General features: G+C 43.9%; 1 protein-coding gene across 2 annotated transcripts in view; it reads left to right on the top strand.

The window, feature by feature from the left end:
- The first annotated feature begins 2,776 nt into the window (after nt 1-2,776).
- The window catches only part of LOC139379105 (ADAM metallopeptidase domain 19a), a 203,415-nt gene continuing 188,443 nt past the window's right edge, over nt 2,777-17,748 (top strand). For both annotated transcript variants that reach the window (XM_071121927.1, XM_071121926.1), the window contains exon 1: nt 2,777-2,982. In XM_071121927.1, coding sequence (XP_070978028.1) covers nt 2,853-2,982 — 130 coding nt within the window. In that variant the 5' untranslated portion in view covers nt 2,777-2,852. The remainder of the gene's footprint in view (nt 2,983-17,748) is intronic.

Genomic DNA, 17,748 nt, shown 5'->3' with positions numbered 1-17,748 from the left:
ACTATCTAATGTTAGCTAAATGTAAAATTGAATAAATTGCTACATTTCTTTAAATGTACAATTCTGTGAACTGTCTAGTGCAAGTTTTAAATTGACACAATAGCTGTTAGCAAAGTTGTTCTTCTTTACCCCCTTTTTCTCTCCAATTTCGTAGTATTGTTAGTAGTTACTGTCTTGTCTCATCGCTACAACTCCCGTACGGGCTCGGGAGAGACGAAGGTCAAGAGCCATGCGTCCTCCGAAACACAACCCAACCAAGCCGCACTGCTTCTTAACACAGCGCGCATCCAACCTGGAAGCCAGCCGGTGTCAGCTAGAGATGATGTGTAGGAGCTTGAAGGGATTTGTAGTCTTGCATGATGTCTACTTTGATGTTAATTAACATTTTAGAATCTGGGAGTAAATAGAGCCGAATATATAGATAAAACTCACCTTGTCTGAGAGAGATTTACATGGTTGTCATAACGTCACGCCAGCGTAGGCCTACATGAAACACAGCCCTTATTTTAACGGTTTCGTAAATTGAATGGTGGAAAAACGATAGGAGCCATTTCCCTGTTTGACCACTAGGATTTATGGGTATTATGACACGCCCACCGTGGGGCTCTATACGTTAATGTTTTAGAGTCACTGGGGGTGAAAAACAGTTAGAAAACACCATGGGAGAAGGATTGGACTTCTTCATTGTAGTCAAGAGAAATGTAGGAAAATTCAACAACAGTGTCGGATATGCGACACAGGTATTCATCATTAGCTATATCACAGATTATTACTTCTTGATTGGGACTGCTCGATACAGCCCAATGACAAGAGGAGGTCAAATCTTTCATTTAAAAGGCTTGCTATATGTCCAGTTTCGAAAGGTCCTCTGTCTTTCAACCATACTAAATATTCAAGGTGGATTATTCAAAGTGTTTGGAAATGGCAACCCGGATTTGAAATGGCACCCCACTTCACAAATGGCATTTTCCAATGTATTATTCATTTTCCATTTTATATTACTGAATTTATGCAAATGTTCACAAATAATTCATATACTGTACATATATAAAGTAATGGGATCTAGTTGTGACTTCAAATCGCCCAGAAGCAATGTGTTCTTCCTTCAAGCCTCTCAGATGCCTACAAAACCAACAACATGTTCTTCATCGCAACATAGTAAGGCTTATTCTCATATCGTAAGGCTTATTCTCATATCGTAAGGCTTATTCTCATATCATAAGGCTTATTCTCATATCATAAGGCTTATTCTCATATAATAAGGCTTATTCTCATATCGTAAGGCTTATTCTCATATCATAAGGCTTATTCTCATATCATAAGGCTTATTCTCACATCGTAAGGCTTATTCTCATATCATAAGGCTTATTCTCACATCATAAGGCTTATTCTCACATCGAAAAGCTTATTCTCATATCATAAGGCTTATTCTCACATCATAAGGCTTATTCTCATATCGTAAAGCTTATTCTCATATCATAAGGCTTATTCTCACATCATAAGGCTTATTTTCACAGAGTAAGGCTTATTCTCACATCGTAAAGCTTATTCTCACATCATAAGGCTTATTCTCACATCATAAGGCTTATTCTCACATCATAAGGCTTATTCTCATATAGAAGGCTTATTCTCATATAGTAAGGCTTATTCTCACAGAGTAAGGCTTATTCTAACATAGTAAGGCTTATTCTCACATCATAAGGCTTATTCTCACAGAGTAAGGCTTATTCTCACATCATAAGGCTTATTCTCACAGAGTAAGGCTTATTCTCACAGAGTAAGGCTTATTCTCACAGAGTAAGGCTTATTCTCACATTATAAGGCTTATTCTCACAGAGTAAGGCTTATTCTCACAGAGTAAGGCTTATTCTCACATCATAAGGCTTATTCTCACAGAGTAAGGCTTATTCTTATTTCGTAAGACTTATTCTCGTATCATAAAGCTTATTCTCATATCATAAGGCTTATTCTCATATCTTAAGGCTTAATCTCATATCGTAAGGCTCATTCTCACAGAGTAAGGCTCATTCTTATTTCGTAAGGCTCATTCTTATTTCGTAAAGCTTATTCTCATATCATAAGGCTTATTCTCATATCATAAGGCTTATTCTCATAGGATTGAGATACCTTGTTTTCTTCTTTCTCTGTTTCTTTGGCAGATAAACATGATTTGAGTTGGTGAATAAATTGTGTGTGGGCCTTAGCTATAGCTATAGATAATGCCTTTGCCCACAGATCAATAGTTCAAACTTAATGGGTCTGAATCTATGTCTTTACTTGCTTGGTCAATCCTAGTGGGTCAAACTCTGGCTATCTGACTCACTAAATAGACATCATAAATGGATTACTTGGTTGTTGTATGGTATTTTTTATTTAACTAGGCAAGTATGTTAAGAACAAAATCGTATTTACAATAACGGCCTACCGGGGAAGAGTGGGTTAACTGCCTTGTATCGGTGATTCGATCCAGCAACCTTTCGGTTACTGGCCCAACGCTGCCGCCCCTTTGTATGAGCGGCTCAACACAAGTATATTTTATCTAGACACGTTTACATGTTCCTAATATAATCCATGGACTCATGCACAAATGTCATATGATGAATTATGACTGACAGACATCCTTTCAACTGAAGATACTTTTTGATGGACAATTAAGCCGGTCATTTTACTGAAGCGCATCTTTCTGACAACCGGGAAACAGGGGGCTGGGGCTGGGGTTGGGCTCGCGGTCTTAATCAGATCCATTTCTTGTTTTGATGCGTGCGCCGCTCCGGAGTCAAAGCAGAGAGAGCGAGGGGAATCAGTGCGAGCGACGAACGGGAGGACGGATAACGGTACCGAGGACAACAGGGATGTACAGCAAACACAGGCAGAAAAATGCCCAAATATCACCGGCACAATGTGGACGTTCGCTTATTATGTTGTCTTTGCTACTACTGAATGGCATACTGGAAAGTGCAAATGGAGATACCCGAGTACAAGGTAAAGACAAAAAAGAAAGGCACTCGCCTTTGTAGCATAGCCTACTTACAAAGTTATTTTCCCCTTTTCTATCTACCAGTTGCATGTCGTGTGGCAGCACCCGAGCATTGTTGATAAGACGTTTGCTTTCGCGATAGAAAACAAACGTCTGGATCTATTTCTTGTTATTTTGTTGATGTGTTCAACTCCTGTGTTTTTAAAACGTGACGACGAACTGAAGGCTAATGTCAGCGATCCAACTTCCCTCGGAGTGGTTTTGAATTCTACAGTATAATGTCCATAAAAGGAAGAGCATTGAGACGAGTAGCTTATAATGAATAAGGTAGTCTACAGTACAATGTGGCCGTTGTGGTTATAACCACGCCAACACCTTATTAATAACACCATGTTTATTTTTATAAAAGTGGCAACTCATAAAAATATTCTAGTTGTTTGAAGGTGACTTGTCCTTTTTAGGTGATAATAGATATTTTGAACTTCGCTGATACTGACTTGAAAGAGTATTTGGGCTCGGGAGTTCAATACTGCGTATTAAATATCCTGAAATGTACCATAACGTTTTATGGAATATGTACAGTTATATCACAATTATTCCTACAGTAAGTTAAATTTAAAAAATCACACTGAGAGTCATATCATTGAACTGCACCAGGTCAATAGATGCAAATGAGCTATATTCAATCAAATCCTGCATGATGATTTCCAGGAAAATGGTGAAAAATGCAGTCCGGTTTAATTTTAGTTCACGCTGAGTAGCCTATATGAATGTAACGTGTGTATTATTTCAGTGCATGAGGAATGCAGTTTCTTAACACGCAGCTCAAACCTGGTTAAAGTACAACTGGCATTATTTCTGTATTTTGAAAGTTAGATATCTTGAAAACTTGTTTGCCCGACATGCAAAACATTTTGGAACTTTTATCAACTTGCTTGCCGACTTGTTTGCCGACATGCAAAACATTTTGGGATTATATCAACAGTGGACTACTGAAACCAATACCGAAATATATTTTTGGGGGGCTGGAATTTACCTTGAAACTTTTTACTGCAGTGGGCTAAATCAGGGTCACACAGAGTGTTTCTTGGTAGTCTTAAACAAATCTACTTTGAAACAACAGTATCCACACATGGTTATGGGTTTAAAAAAGGAAGACACGTGTACCATGTCAGATATAGAATTGAAATATATGACGTATTGAGTTTGCATCCCAATATTACAATGAATATTCATCACAGAAGACTGAAATATAACAACACTGTTTGACATAGAAACACTGTATTTTCATCCGTTTTTAAATAAACATTTTTATAATGTTGGTTAATTATTAAATTATGAAAAATATGAATAACATTCCACCCATGAGGCCACTAGGACTTTTGACTGTAGGAAAGAGAAACTGGGTTTGATTGAATGCCACATTTTCTATAACTCTTTAGATTACCGTTGTTTGGTTCCAGATAAGGCGAGGCAATATGGCCTAAAAATCAGATCTAGATTTTTTCACATTTATGGCTGATTCACGATATATATCTTGATTTAAAAAATAAAATAAAAATCTCGAAATAAGCGCTGTTGTAGAATTACAGGTAAAATACGCAGCATTTCAAACAGTCAGCTATAATCTAATGAATTCAGGGCTTGTGAAGTTATACCAAGGCTAAATTTAAGCCTTCCACATCCATAAGACCCACTAATAATTTTAATAATTTTATAAAAAATAGTTTTAACTACTTTTGTTTTCAATAATCACTGATCTGGCTTTCAAATCTGTCTATAAAAATGTATTTTTTGTTGTTGTTACAAATGTAACTATAACCATGCAGAATGCAAATTCACTAATACTGACTTACTTATTATAGCAGGCATTAGGCTATAGACAATAAACACAGGGCACAGCAACGATCTCTAAAGCCCACATGCTAGTGATTAGGGGTGGCAGGTAACCTAGTGGTTAGTGTGTTGGACTAGTAACCGAAAGGTTGCAAGATCGGATGCCTGAGCTGACAAGGTAACATTCAGTCGTTCTGCCCCCTGAACAGGCAGTTAACCCACTGTTCCTAGGCCGTCATTGAAAATAAGAATTTGTTCTTAACTGACTTGCCTGGTTAAATAAAGTAAAAATAATTATCCTGATTATCTTTATATTTAAAGTTTAGCCAACTTGGATCTATTTAGTAGCTAACAAGGTTGAACAGTTGCTTTGTTATGAACACACCCTTCTGTCTCCACCTGTTTTGAAAAGCATGTTAGCCTGTCCACTTTGTTCCGATGTTGAAATCAAGTGGCCCACCTTATTTCTCAGAATGAGACCGAGTTGCCAATTCCTAATATTAATTGTGTTTTATGATTGTTCGACATTTATAAAACACAGACTAGGCAGCTAGTATAAACAGACAGACTAAAATGCTGAACGTGGTACCCCAATGCTGCTCGCGACAAACTGAGCATTAATTTCTCAGAATCAATGTTCATTTATACTCTCATTTTAGTAGTGTCTGCTCTGCGCACAATTTGAGTAGTCGAGACATAAAAAATGATATCGTGAGAAAAGTTTACTTCTCCACTATTACATTAAAAATAGGTAGCCTAGTGGTTAGAGTGTAGGGGCGATAGGTAGCCTAGTGGTTAGAGTGTAGGGGCTGCAGGTAGCCTAGTGGTTAGAGTGTAGGGGCGATAGGTAGCCTAGTGGTTAGAGTGTAGGGGCGGCAGGTAGCCTAGTGGTTATGGTGTAGGGGCGGCAGGTAGCCTAGTGGTTAGAGTGTAGGGGTGGCAGGTAGCCTAGTGGTTAGAGTGTAGGGGGGGCAGGTAGCCTAGTGGTTAGAGTGTAGGGGCGGCAGGTAGCCTAGTGGTTAGAGTGTAGGGGCGGCAGGTAGCCTAGTGGTTAGAGTGTAGGGGCTGCAGGTAGCCTAGTGGTTAGAGTGTAGGGGCGATAGGTAGCCTAGTGGTTAGAGTGTAGGGGCGGCAGGTAGCCTAGTGGTTAGAGTGTAGGGGCGGCAGGTAGCCTAGTGGTTAGAGTGTAGGGGCGATAGGTAGCCTAGTGGTTAGAGTGTAGGGGCGGCAGGTAGCCTAGTGGTTAGAGTGTAGGGGCGGCAGGTAGCCTAGTGGTTAGAGTGTAGGGGCGGCAGGTAGCCTGGTGGTTAGAGTGTAGGGGCGATAGGTAGCCTAGTGGTTAGAGTGTAGGGACGGCAGGTAGCCTAGTGGTTAGAGTGTAGGGGCGATAGGTAGCCTAGTGGTTAGAGTGTAGGGGCGGCAGGTAGCCTAGTGGTTAGAGTGTAGGGGCTGCAGGTAGCCTAGTGGTTAGAGTGTAGGGGCGGCAGGTAGCCTAGTGGTTAGAGTGTAGGGGCGGCAGGTAGCCTAGTGGTTAGAGTGTAGGGGCGATAGGTAGCCTAGTGGTTAGAGTGTAGGGGCGGCAGGTAGCCTAGTGGTTAGAGTGTAGGGGCGGTAGGTAGCCTAGTGGTTAGAGTGTAGGGACGGCAGGTAGCCTAGTGGTTAGAGTGTAGGGGCGATAGGTAGCCTAGTGGTTAGAGTGTAGGGGCGGCAGGTAGCCTAGTGGTTAGAGTGTAGGGGTGGCAGGTAGCCTAGTGGTTAGAGTGTAGGGGCGGTAGGTAGCCTAGTGGTTAGAGTGTAGGGGCGGCAGGTAGCCTAGTGGTTAGAGTGTAGGGGCGGCAGGTAGCCTAGTGGTTAGAGTGTAGGGGCGGCAGGTAGCCTAGTGGTTAGAGTGTAGGGGCGGTAGATAGCCTAGTGGTTAGAGCGTAGGGGCGGCAGGTAGCCTAGTGGTTAGAGTGTAGGGGCGATAGGTAGCCTAGTGGTTAGAGTGTAGGGGCGGCAGGTAGCCTAGTGGTTAGAGTGTAGGGGCGGTAGGTAGCCTAGTGGTTAGAGTGTAGGGGCGGCAGGTAGCCTAGTGGTTAGAGTGTAGGGGCGGCAGGTAGCCTAGTGGTTAGAGTGTAGGGGCGGCAGGTAGCCTAGTGGTTAGAGTGTAGGGGAGGCAGGTAGCCTAGTGGTTAGAGTGTAGGGGAGGCAGGTAGCCTAGTGGTTAGAGCGGAGGGGCGGCAGGTAGCCTAGTGGTTAGAGTGTAGGGGCTGCAGGTAGCCTAGTGGTTAGAGTGTAGGGGCGGCAGGTAGCCTAGTGGTTAGAGTGTAGGGGCGGCAGGTAGCCTAGTGGTTAGAGTGTAGGGGCGGCATGTAGCCTAGTGGTTAGAGCGTTGGGCCAGTAACCGAAAGGTTGGTGGATGGAATCCCCGAGCGGACTAGGTAAAAAACTGTCGTTCTGCCCCTGAGCAAGGCAGTTAATCCACTGTTCCCCGGGCGCCAAAGACGTGGATGTTGATCAAGGTCGGCTTCCGTACCTTTCTGATTCAGAGCGGTCTTTTGTTTAGACATGTAGCTAGCTAGCTAACTAAACAATTAACCATGATCCCAACTCATAACGTTACTACCCTCCATGAATCTGCAGGTAGCTAACCAATCAGGTTCAACAGGTTCATTAGGCTATAACTATTAATGTAAATGGCTCTGACATATTAATAATATTACTACACAGATCATACACATACCGTTAGCTAGCGAGCCAGCCAGATAACGTTAGCTAACTAGCTAACAGTACACTTTAACTTCAAATAAAAATTACTTTCTGACTAAATTAAAACCTGTATTATCTGAAAATGTAGCTAGCTAGACTATCTTACCGGTCGGTATACATCGATGGACTCTTCTCCCTCTCTGTCACGGTTGCCGTGGTTCCCCTTAGTTTGAAGATGTAATACGGAGACAGGTGTTTTATACAACAGCCTTCTGCGTGTTCTCTTTTCGACACCCTCTGCAAATTTGCAATCAAACGCCAGAATTTTCTCCATCTCCTTAGCTATCATAATCTAATAACACCGGGCATTCCACTGAATTTAAAACTCGGTCCTCCAGAAAGTGGAGGGCCACACATAGAATGGATTATCTACACTGACCAGCTCATGTTATAGACAGAAGCGTGCTACATGGCAGACCAATCCGAACTCATTTTGTCGGCATGTCCAGCCCATCCATTATCTCAGCCAATCATGGCTAGCGGGAAGGATCCCCGTATTTTTCCGTGGCTAAACCAACTAGGCTCGTTATTTAACTATTTTATTTCTATTTGTATTTCGAAGACGCATACTTTTCAGTTTTTCTGAACTCACTTCACTCACGTGCGTAAAAGGGAGGCTGGCACTGCTGGCACATACGCAGATCAAATACACCTCCGGAACGCCGATTCAGCTGTCCTAATAATTCTAAAGATTGCTCAGAAAACCAGGTGTTTTAATCGGCATATGCTTACTTAAATTTGGACCTTACGCCGATTTAAGAAAAGAGAAAGGCGTTTACGTGACTATTTGCATATTTGGCCTTAATCAGTTTAATATCAAATTATAACTGTTCAGGTAAACGTACTCATAGAGAGAGATTGTATAGTCACACTGGTTCCATTGCTTATATCTCGGGGCGGAAACAAATCTAATTCCAACGCTATACGTCTCGGAGCAAAGCTAATTCATGTCATGTCGGATAATGTTTTGGAGGGAGGAGATGAGACTGTGATCTAATCTGTCAAAATCAACAAAGGTTTATACAGAGACCCTGAGTCGGGATGTGGCAGAGGACTTTAAGAAAAATAAAAAATAAACGACATTCAATTTGTTTCTCCACCTTTTATGTCAAACCACAGCTAATGCATTTGAAACAAGCTATTTTCTCTCAGTCATCATCAACAGTACTCTTCTCTCTTATTTTGTCCAAACTAGCTATCACTTAATTGCCTTATTAGTTATTTTATTTATTTATTTATTTATTTTACCTTTATTTAACTAGGCAAGTCAGTTAAGAACAAATTCTTATTTTCAATGACGGCCTAGGAACAGTGGGTTAACTGCCTGTTCAGGGGCAGAACGACAGATTTGTACCTTGTCAGCTCGGGGATTTGAAACTTGCAACCTTTCGGTAACTAGTCCAACGCTCTAACCACTAGGCTACCCTTCTTGTTAGCCAACCCATCTCGATCCCCATGCTAACTGCCAACTTTCACTCGACTTCAGCCTACACTTAGGGAGTAAATATCAATAATCTCTTATCCATCATTGTGCTTTTCAAATTGATTTCCGCTCAGCAGTTACTTACTTACACATATGCCTTGTTTCCGTGCATTTACAGCAAGACCTATTTACAAAGTACCGGATCAGTCCTGACTGCTGTCCACATGCTCCGCCTTTCAGGGCCTCGATTCGGGAACTTGAGGAAGTGTGTAATGGAATGAGAGCTCTCAGAGAGAGAGCGAAAAGGGGAGAGAGAGTGTTGGTTCGACTCGGGAACTTGAGGAAGATGTAATGGAATGAGAGCTCTCAGAGAGAGAGCGAAAAGGGGAGAGAGAGTGTTGGTTAGACTCGGGAACTTGAGGAAGATGTAATGGAATGAGAGCTCCCAGAGAGAGAGCGAAAAGGGGAGAGAGTGTGTTGGTTCGACTCGGGAACTTGAGGAAGATGTAATGGAATGAGAGCTCCCAGAGAGAGAGCGAAAAGGGGAGAGAGAGTGTTGGTTAGACTCGGGAACTTGAGGAAGATGTAATGGAATGAGAGCTCTCAGAGAGAGAGCGAAAAGGGGAGAGAGAGTGTTGGTTAGACTCGGGAACTTGAGGAAGATGTAACGGAATGAGAGCTCCCAGAGAGAGAGCGAAAAGGGGAGAGAGTGTGTTGGTTCGACTCGGGAACTTGAGGAAGATGTAATGGAATGAGAGCTCCCAGAGAGAGAGCGAAAAGGGGAGAGAGAGTGTTGGTTTAACTTCCACAGAAGAGCAGGAGGAGGACGGATGAGTAGGAGGAGGACAGACGAGTAGGAGGCAGACTTTTATTCGCCCTCCTCTGAAAAGCTCAACTTCCATTAGTCGCCCTCTCCTATATGTATTTCACCTCTTTTTCTCTCTCCGTCCTTTTGCTAACTACAAATATGCAGTCGGTTTGACCGTAGGTTCCCTCTCCTCAAAGGTTTGATATGTGGACAATAACAAGGCGTCATGCCCCTTTTAGGTCCGCCCACTAATGAAAGCCTTTTTAGTCCGCCCACTTATGTGTCAGTATTCATATCCCAACTGTTATGTGTATGTATTGCATAGCCACTGTGGGTAGGGTAGTTTAACAGTGTGTAGGGTAGTTTAACAGTGTGTGGGGTAGTTTAACAGTGTGTAGGGTAGTTTAACAGTGTGTGGGGTAGTTTAACAGTGTGTGGGGTAGTTTAACAGTGTGTAGGGTAGTTTAACAGTGTGTGGGGTAGTTTAACAGTGTGTAGCGTAGTTTAACAGTGTGTGGGGTAGTTTAACAGTGTGTGGGGTAGTTTAACAGTGTGTAGGGTAGTTTAACAGTGTGTAGGGGAGTTGAACAGTGTGTAGGGGAGTTGAAAAGTGTGTATAACAGTGTGTAGGGTAGTTTAACAGTGTGTAGGGTAGTTTAACAGTGTGTAGGGGAGTTTAACAGTGTGTAGGGTAGTTTAACAGTGTGTAGGGTAGTTTAACAGTGTGTGGGGTAGTTTAACAGTGTGTAGGGTAGTTTAACAGTGTGTAGGGGTAGTTTAACAGTGTGTAGGGTAGTTTAACAGTGTGTAGGGTAGTTTAACAGTGTGTAGGGGGTAGTTGAACAGTGTGTAGGGTAGTTTAACAGTGTAGGGGGTAGTTTAACAGTGTGTAGGGTAGTTTAACAGTGTGTAGAGGGTAGTTTAACAGTGTGTAGGGTAGTTTAACAGTGTGTAGGTTAGTTTAACAGTGTGTAGGGGAGTTTAACAGTGTGTAAGGTAGTTTAACAGTGTAGGGGGTAGTTTAACAGTGTGTAGGGTAGTTTAACAGTGTGTAGGGGGTAGTTTAACAGTGTGTAGGGTAGTTTAACAGTGTGTAGGGGAGTTTAACAGTGTGTAGGGTAGTTTAACAGTGTGTATAACAGTGTGTAGGGTAGTTTAACAGTGTGTAGGATAGTTTAACAGTGTGAAGGGGGAAGTTTAACAGTGTGTAGGGTAGTTTAACAGTGTGTAGGGGAGTTTAACAGTGTGTAGGGTAGTTTAACAGTGTGTAGGGTAGTTTAACAGTGTGTAGGGGAGTTTAACAGTGTGTAGGGTAGTTTAACAGTGTGTATAACAGTGTGTAGGGTAGTTTAACAGTGTGTAGGATAGTTTAACAGTGTGAAGGGGGAAGTTTAACAGTGTATAGGGTAGTTTAACAGTGTGTAGGGGAGTTTAACAGTGTGTAGGGTAGTTTAACAGTGTGTAGGGTAGTTTAACAGTGTGTAGGGTAGTTTAACAGTGTGTAGGGGAGTTGAACAGTGTGTAGGGGGGAGTACATACGGATGAGTAGGAGGAGGACAGACGAGTAGGAGGCAGACTTTTATTCGCCCTCCTCTGAAAAGCTCAACTTCCATTAGTCGCCCTCTCCTATATGTATTTCACCTCTTTTTCTCTCTCCGTCCTTTTGCTAACTACAAATATGCAGTCGGTTTGACCGTAGGTTCCCTCTCCTCAAAGGTTTGATATGTGGACAATAACAAGGCGTCATGCCCCTTTTAGGTCCGCCCACTAATGAAAGCCTTTTTAGTCCGCCCACTTATGTGTCAGTATTCATATCCCAAATGTTATGTGTATGTATTGCATAGCCACTGTGGGTAGGGTAGTTTAACAGTGTGTAGGGTAGTTTAACAGTGTGTGGGGTAGTTTAACAGTGTGTAGGGTAGTTTAACAGTGTGTGGGGTAGTTTAACAGTGTGTGGGGTAGTTTAACAGTGTGTAGGGTAGTTTAACAGTGTGTGGGGTAGTTTAACAGTGTGTAGCGTAGTTTAACAGTGTGTGGGGTAGTTTAACAGTGTGTGGGGTAGTTTAACAGTGTGTAGGGTAGTTTAACAGTGTGTAGGGGAGTTGAACAGTGTGTAGGGGAGTTGAAAAGTGTGTATAACAGTGTGTAGGGTAGTTTAACAGTGTGTAGGGTAGTTTAACAGTGTGTAGGGGAGTTTAACAGTGTGTAGGGTAGTTTAACAGTGTGTAGGGTAGTTTAACAGTGTGTGGGGTAGTTTAACAGTGTGTAGGGTAGTTTAACAGTGTGTAGGGGTAGTTTAACAGTGTGTAGGGTAGTTTAACAGTGTGTAGGGTAGTTTAACAGTGTGTAGGGGGTAGTTGAACAGTGTGTAGGGTAGTTTAACAGTGTAGGGGGTAGTTTAACAGTGTGTAGGGTAGTTTAACAGTGTGTAGGGGGTAGTTTAACAGTGTGTAGGGTAGTTTAACAGTGTGTAGGTTAGTTTAACAGTGTGTAGGGGAGTTTAACAGTGTGTAAGGTAGTTTAACAGTGTAGGGGGTAGTTTAACAGTGTGTAGGGTAGTTTAACAGTGTGTAGGGGGTAGTTTAACAGTGTGTAGGGTAGTTTAACAGTGTGTAGGGGAGTTTAACAGTGTGTAGGGTAGTTTAACAGTGTGTAGGGTAGTTTAACAGTGTGTAGGGTAGTTTAACAGTGTGTAGGGTAGTTTAACAGTGTGTAGGGGAGTTTAACAGTGTGTAGGATAGTTTAACAGTGTGAAGGGGGAAGTTTAACAGTGTGTAGGGTAGTTTAACAGTGTGTAGGGGAGTTTAACAGTGTGTAGGGTAGTTTAACAGTGTGTAGGGGAGTTTAACAGTGTGTAGGGTAGTTTAACAGTGTGTAGGGTAGTTTAACAGTGTGTAGGGTAGTTTAACAGTGTGTAGGGTAGTTTAACAGTGTGTAGGGGAGTTTAACAGTGTGTAGGATAGTTTAACAGTGTGAAGGGGGAAGTTTAACAGTGTGTAGGGTAGTTTAACAGTGTGTAGGGGAGTTTAACAGTGTGTAGGGTAGTTTAACAGTGTGTAGGGGAGTTTAACAGTGTGTAGGGTAGTTTAACAGTGTGTAGGGTAGTTTAACAGTGTGTAGGGTAGTTTAACAGTGTGTAGGGTAGTTTAACAGTGTGTAGGATAGTTTAACAGTGTGAAGGGGGAAGTTTAACAGCGTGTAGGGTAGTTTAACAGTGTGTAGGGTAGTTTAACAGTGTGTAGGGGAGTTGAACAGTGTGTAGGGTAGTTTAACAGTGTGTAGGGTAGTTTAACAGTGTGTAGGGTAGTTTAACAGTGTGTAGGGTAGTTTAACAGTGTGTAGGATAGTTTAACAGTGTGAAGGGGGAAGTTTAACAGTGTGTAGGGTAGTTTAACAGTGTGTAGGGTAGTTTAACAGTGTGTAGGGTAGTTTAACAGTGTGTAGGATAGTTTAACAGTGTGTAGGGGAGTTTAACAGTGTGTAGGGGAGTTTAACAGTGCGTAGGGGAGTTTGACAGTGTGTAGGGTAGTTTAACAGTGTGTAGGGGAGTTGAACAGTGTGTAGGTTAGTTTAACAGTGTGTAGGGGAGTTGAACAGTGTGTAGGGGAGTTGAACAGTGTGTAGGGTAGTTTAACAGTGTGTAGGGGAGTTGAACAGTGTGTAGGGGAGTTGAACAGTGTGTAGGGGAGTTGAACAGTGTGTAGGGGAGTTGAACAGTGTGTAGGGGAGTTGAACAGTGTGTAGGGTAGTTTAACAGTGTGTAGGGGGGAGTTTAACAGTGTGTAGGGGAGTTGAACAGTGTGTAGGGGAGTTTAACAGTGTGTAGGGTAGTTTAACAGTGTGTAGGGGAGTTGAACAGTGTGTAGGGGAGTTTAACAGTGTGTAGGGGGGAGTTGAACAGTGTGTAGGGGAGTTTAACAGTGTGTAGGGGGGAGTTGAACAGTGTGTAGGATAGTTTAACAGTGTGTAGGGTAGTTTAACAGTGTGTAGGGTAGTTGAACAGTGTGTAGGGGAGTTGAACAGTGTGTAGGGGAGTTGAACAGTGTGTAGGGGAGTTGAACAGTGTGTAGGGGAGTTGAACAGTGTGTAGGGGGTAGTTGAACAGTGTGTAGGGGAGTTGAACAGTGTGTAGGGGAGTTGAACAGTGTGTAGGGGGGAGTTTAACAGTGTGTAGGGGAGTTTAACAGTGTGTAGGGGGGAGTTTAACAGTGTGTAGGGGGGAGTTGAACAGTGTGTAGGGGAGTTGAACAGTGTGTAGGGGGTAGTTGAACAGTGTGTAGGGGAGTTGAACAGTGTGTAGGGGAGTTGAACAGTGTGTAGGGGGGAGTTTAACAGTGTGTAGGGGAGTTTAACAGTGTGTAGGGGGGAGTTTAACAGTGTGTAGGGGGGAGTTGAACAGTGTGTAGGGGAGTTGAACAGTGTGTAGGGGGGAGTTTAACAGTGTGTAGGGGAGTTGAACAGTGTGTAGGGGAGTTGAACAGTGTGTAGGGGAGTTGAACAGTGTGTAGGGGGGAGTTTAACAGTGTGTAGGGGAGTTGAACAGTGTGTAGGGGGGTTGAACAGTGTGTAGGGGGGAGTTGAACAGTGTGTAGGGGGGAGTTGAACAGTGTGTAGGGGGGAGTTTAACAGTGTGTAGGGTAGTTTAACAGTGTGTAGGGGAGTTTAACAGTGTGTAGGGTAGTTTAACAGTGTGTAGGGTAGTTTAACAGTGTGTAGGGTAGTTTAACAGTGTGTAGGGTAGTTTAACAGTGTGTAGGGGGGAGTTTAACAGTGTGTAGGGGGGAGTTTAACAGTGTGTAGGGTAGTTTAACAGTGTGTAGGGTAGTTTAACAGTGTGTAGGGGGGAGTTTAACAGTGTGTAGGGGGGAGTTGAACAGTGTGTAGGGGAGTTTAACAGTGTGTAGGGGAGTTTAACAGTGTGTAGGGGGGAGTTTAACAGTGTGTAGGGGAGTTGAACAGTGTGTAGGGGAGTTTAACAGTGTGTAGGGGGGAGTTTAACAGTGTGTAGGGGGGAGTTGAACAGTGTGTAGGGGGGAGTTTAACAGTGTGTAGGGGGGAGTTGAACAGTGTGTAGGGGGGAGTTTAACAGTGTGTAGGGGGGAGTTTAACAGTGTGTAGGGGGGAGTTTAACAGTGTGTAGGGGGGAGTTGAACAGTGTGTAGGGGGAGTTTAACAGTGTGTAGGGGGGAGTTGAACAGTGTGTAGGGGGGAGTTTAACAGTGTGTAGGGGGGAGTTTAACAGTGTGTAGGGGGGAGTTTAACAGTGTGTAGGGGGGAGTTGAACAGTGTGTAGGGGGGAGTTGAACAGTGTGTAGGAGGGAGTTGAACAGTGTGTAGGGGGGAGTTGAACAGTGTGTAGGGGGGAGTTTAACAGTGTGTAGGGGGGAGTTGAACAGTGTGTAGGGGAGTTGAACAGTGTGTAGGGGAGTTGAACAGTGTGTAGGGGGGAGTTGAACAGTGTGTAGGGGAGTTGAACAGTGTAGGGGGGAGTTGAACAGTGTGTAGGGGGGAGTTTAACAGTGTGTAGGGTAGTTTAACAGTGTGTAGGGGAGTTGAACAGTGTGTAGGGGAGTTGAACAGTGTGTAGGGGGGAGTTTAACAGTGTGTAGGGGAGTTTAACAGTGTGTAGGGGGGAGTTGAACAGTGTGTAGGGTAGTTTAACAGTGTGTAGGGTAGTTTAACAGTGTGTAGGGTAGTTTAACAGTGTGTAGGGGAGTTGAACAGTGTGTAGGGTAGTTTAACAGTGTGTAGGGGAGTTGAACAGTGTGTAGGGGGGAGTTTAACAGTGTGTAGGGTAGTTTAACAGTGTGTAGGGGAGTTGAACAGTGTGTAGGGGAGTTGAACAGTGTGTAGGGGGGTTGAACAGTGTGTAGGGGGGTTGAACAGTGTGTAGGGGGGAGTTGAACAGTGTGTAGGGTAGTTTAACAGTGTGTAGGGGGGAGTTTAACAGTGTGTAGGGGGGAGTTTAACAGTGTGTAGGGGGGAGTTGAACAGTGTGTAGGGGGGTTGAACAGTGTGTAGGGGGGTTGAACAGTGTGTAGGGGGGAGTTGAACAGTGTGTAGGGTAGTTTAACAGTGTGTAGGGGGGAGTTTAACAGTGTGTAGGGGGGAGTACATACTTAGAAAAAAAAGGTGCTATCTAGAACCAAAAAGGGCTCTCCCCATAGGAGGACCCTTTGAAGAATCCCTTTTGGTTCCAGGTAGAACCATTATGGTTCCAGGTATAACCATTTTGGGTTCCATGTAGAACCCTTTCCATAGAGGGTTCTACATGGATCCCAAAAGAGTTCCACTTGAAACCGTTTATGTTAGAGTGTACCTCTCTTTCTAAAAACCTTATATCAGGATACGTAGCCCACTATGATGCCCCATGCATAGCCTCTATCCCTGTATTTGTTCTCTCGGTTCAGGGAAAGTTTCCAACCACTTGAGAGATGAACTGGATTTCAGCCCTTCTCTTACACAACAGATAATCACAGTATAGCGGTATTGAAGGAGGATGATGTGTCAGTAGTTATTTAAACCATTACCAGGTTATATAACCTGAGTGCTTGAGAGGAGGCTTTATTCTCCCATCAATTCTATTTTCCGGTTCCCATTTTCCGGTTCCCACTGTCAAATTTGGAGTAAAGCCATGCGGCTTTACGGCGCAAAACTTTCATAGGTCTTTTTCAGATTGGCTTTGTAGTTTGTTATTACAGTGAGACCGGCACATTGCCCTGTAGAGTTGAACCTATCCAGCCATCTTAAGGAAAGTTTCATTGAGAGAAGGAGGTGAGCAAAGAGCCGTGGGCTCTCGTTAAGCAGTGTCAGGGTTGACAAGAAACCACTTTCCCTTTGCAGCACACTTTACTTTGGCTGATGAGTTTTAGCACTTGAATATCATGGATGGCGAGAAGAGAGGCCAGAAGCCAGAAACACCACCTTGTTTACAGGCCCTCTGCATTGACTCTGAGTGGGAGAGTACACTCTGTACCATAGGAGAACCTCTTTTGGTTCCAGGTAGAACCCTTTTTGGTTCCAGGTAGAACCCGTTTTGGTTCCAGGTAGAACACCTTTTGGTTCGAGGTAGAACCCTTTTTGGTTCCAGGTAGAACCGTTTTTGGTTCCAGGTAGAACCCTTTTTGGTTCCAGGTAGAACCCCTTTGGGGTTCCAGGTAGAACCGTTTTTGGTTCCAGGTAGAACACCTTTTGATTCCAGGTAGAACCCTTTTTGGTTCCAGGTAGAACCATTTTGCGTTCCAAGTAGAAAGGGTCCTAGATTGAACCCAAAAGGATTCTACATGGAACCAAAATAGTTCTACATGGAACCAAAAAGGGTTATTCAAAGGGTTCTCCTATTGGGACAGCCAAAGAACCCTTTTAGGTTCTAGATATCGCCATGATTCTAAGCGTGTAGACATGCTGACTCGCTGAGAGAAGCGGGGCTGTCCTCCTGCTCTTTCCGTTCCAAACGGCCTCATTTGTCTGCCAGAGAGAAACGGGGGCTGTTGGAAGATCCATGGCCCGGGGTGGTGGGAATGGAACGCCAGGCAGCAGATCATCCTCCTCTCCTCCCACCACCAGCGCCTCCACACCTCTCCCACCTCCATCCCCTATTCATCCACCATACCCGTCTTCTCCCCCAGCATTTCCTGCCTCACCCCCTTACTCCCCCGACACTCCGTTTCACAGAGAGACCCAGGCAGAGAGACCCAGACAGAGAGACCCAGACAGAGAGACACAGGCAGAGAGACCCAGACAGAGAGACCCAGGCAGAGAGACCCAGACAGAGAGACCCAGACAGAGAGACCCAGACAGAGAGACCCAGACAGAGAGACCCAGGCAGAGAGACCCAGACAGAGGGGCCCAGGCAGAGAGACACAGGCAGAGAGACCCAGGCAGAGAGACCCAACCAGAGAGACCCAGACAGAGAGACCCAGGCAGAGAGACCCAGGCAGAGAGACCCAGACAGAG

Source organism: Oncorhynchus clarkii, chromosome 21, assembly GCF_045791955.1.
Source record: "Oncorhynchus clarkii lewisi isolate Uvic-CL-2024 chromosome 21, UVic_Ocla_1.0, whole genome shotgun sequence".
Classification (NCBI taxonomy): domain Eukaryota; kingdom Metazoa; phylum Chordata; class Actinopteri; order Salmoniformes; family Salmonidae; genus Oncorhynchus; species Oncorhynchus clarkii.
Note: the sequence above shows the minus strand (reverse complement) of the source record. Positions and strands in the feature narration are given on the sequence as shown.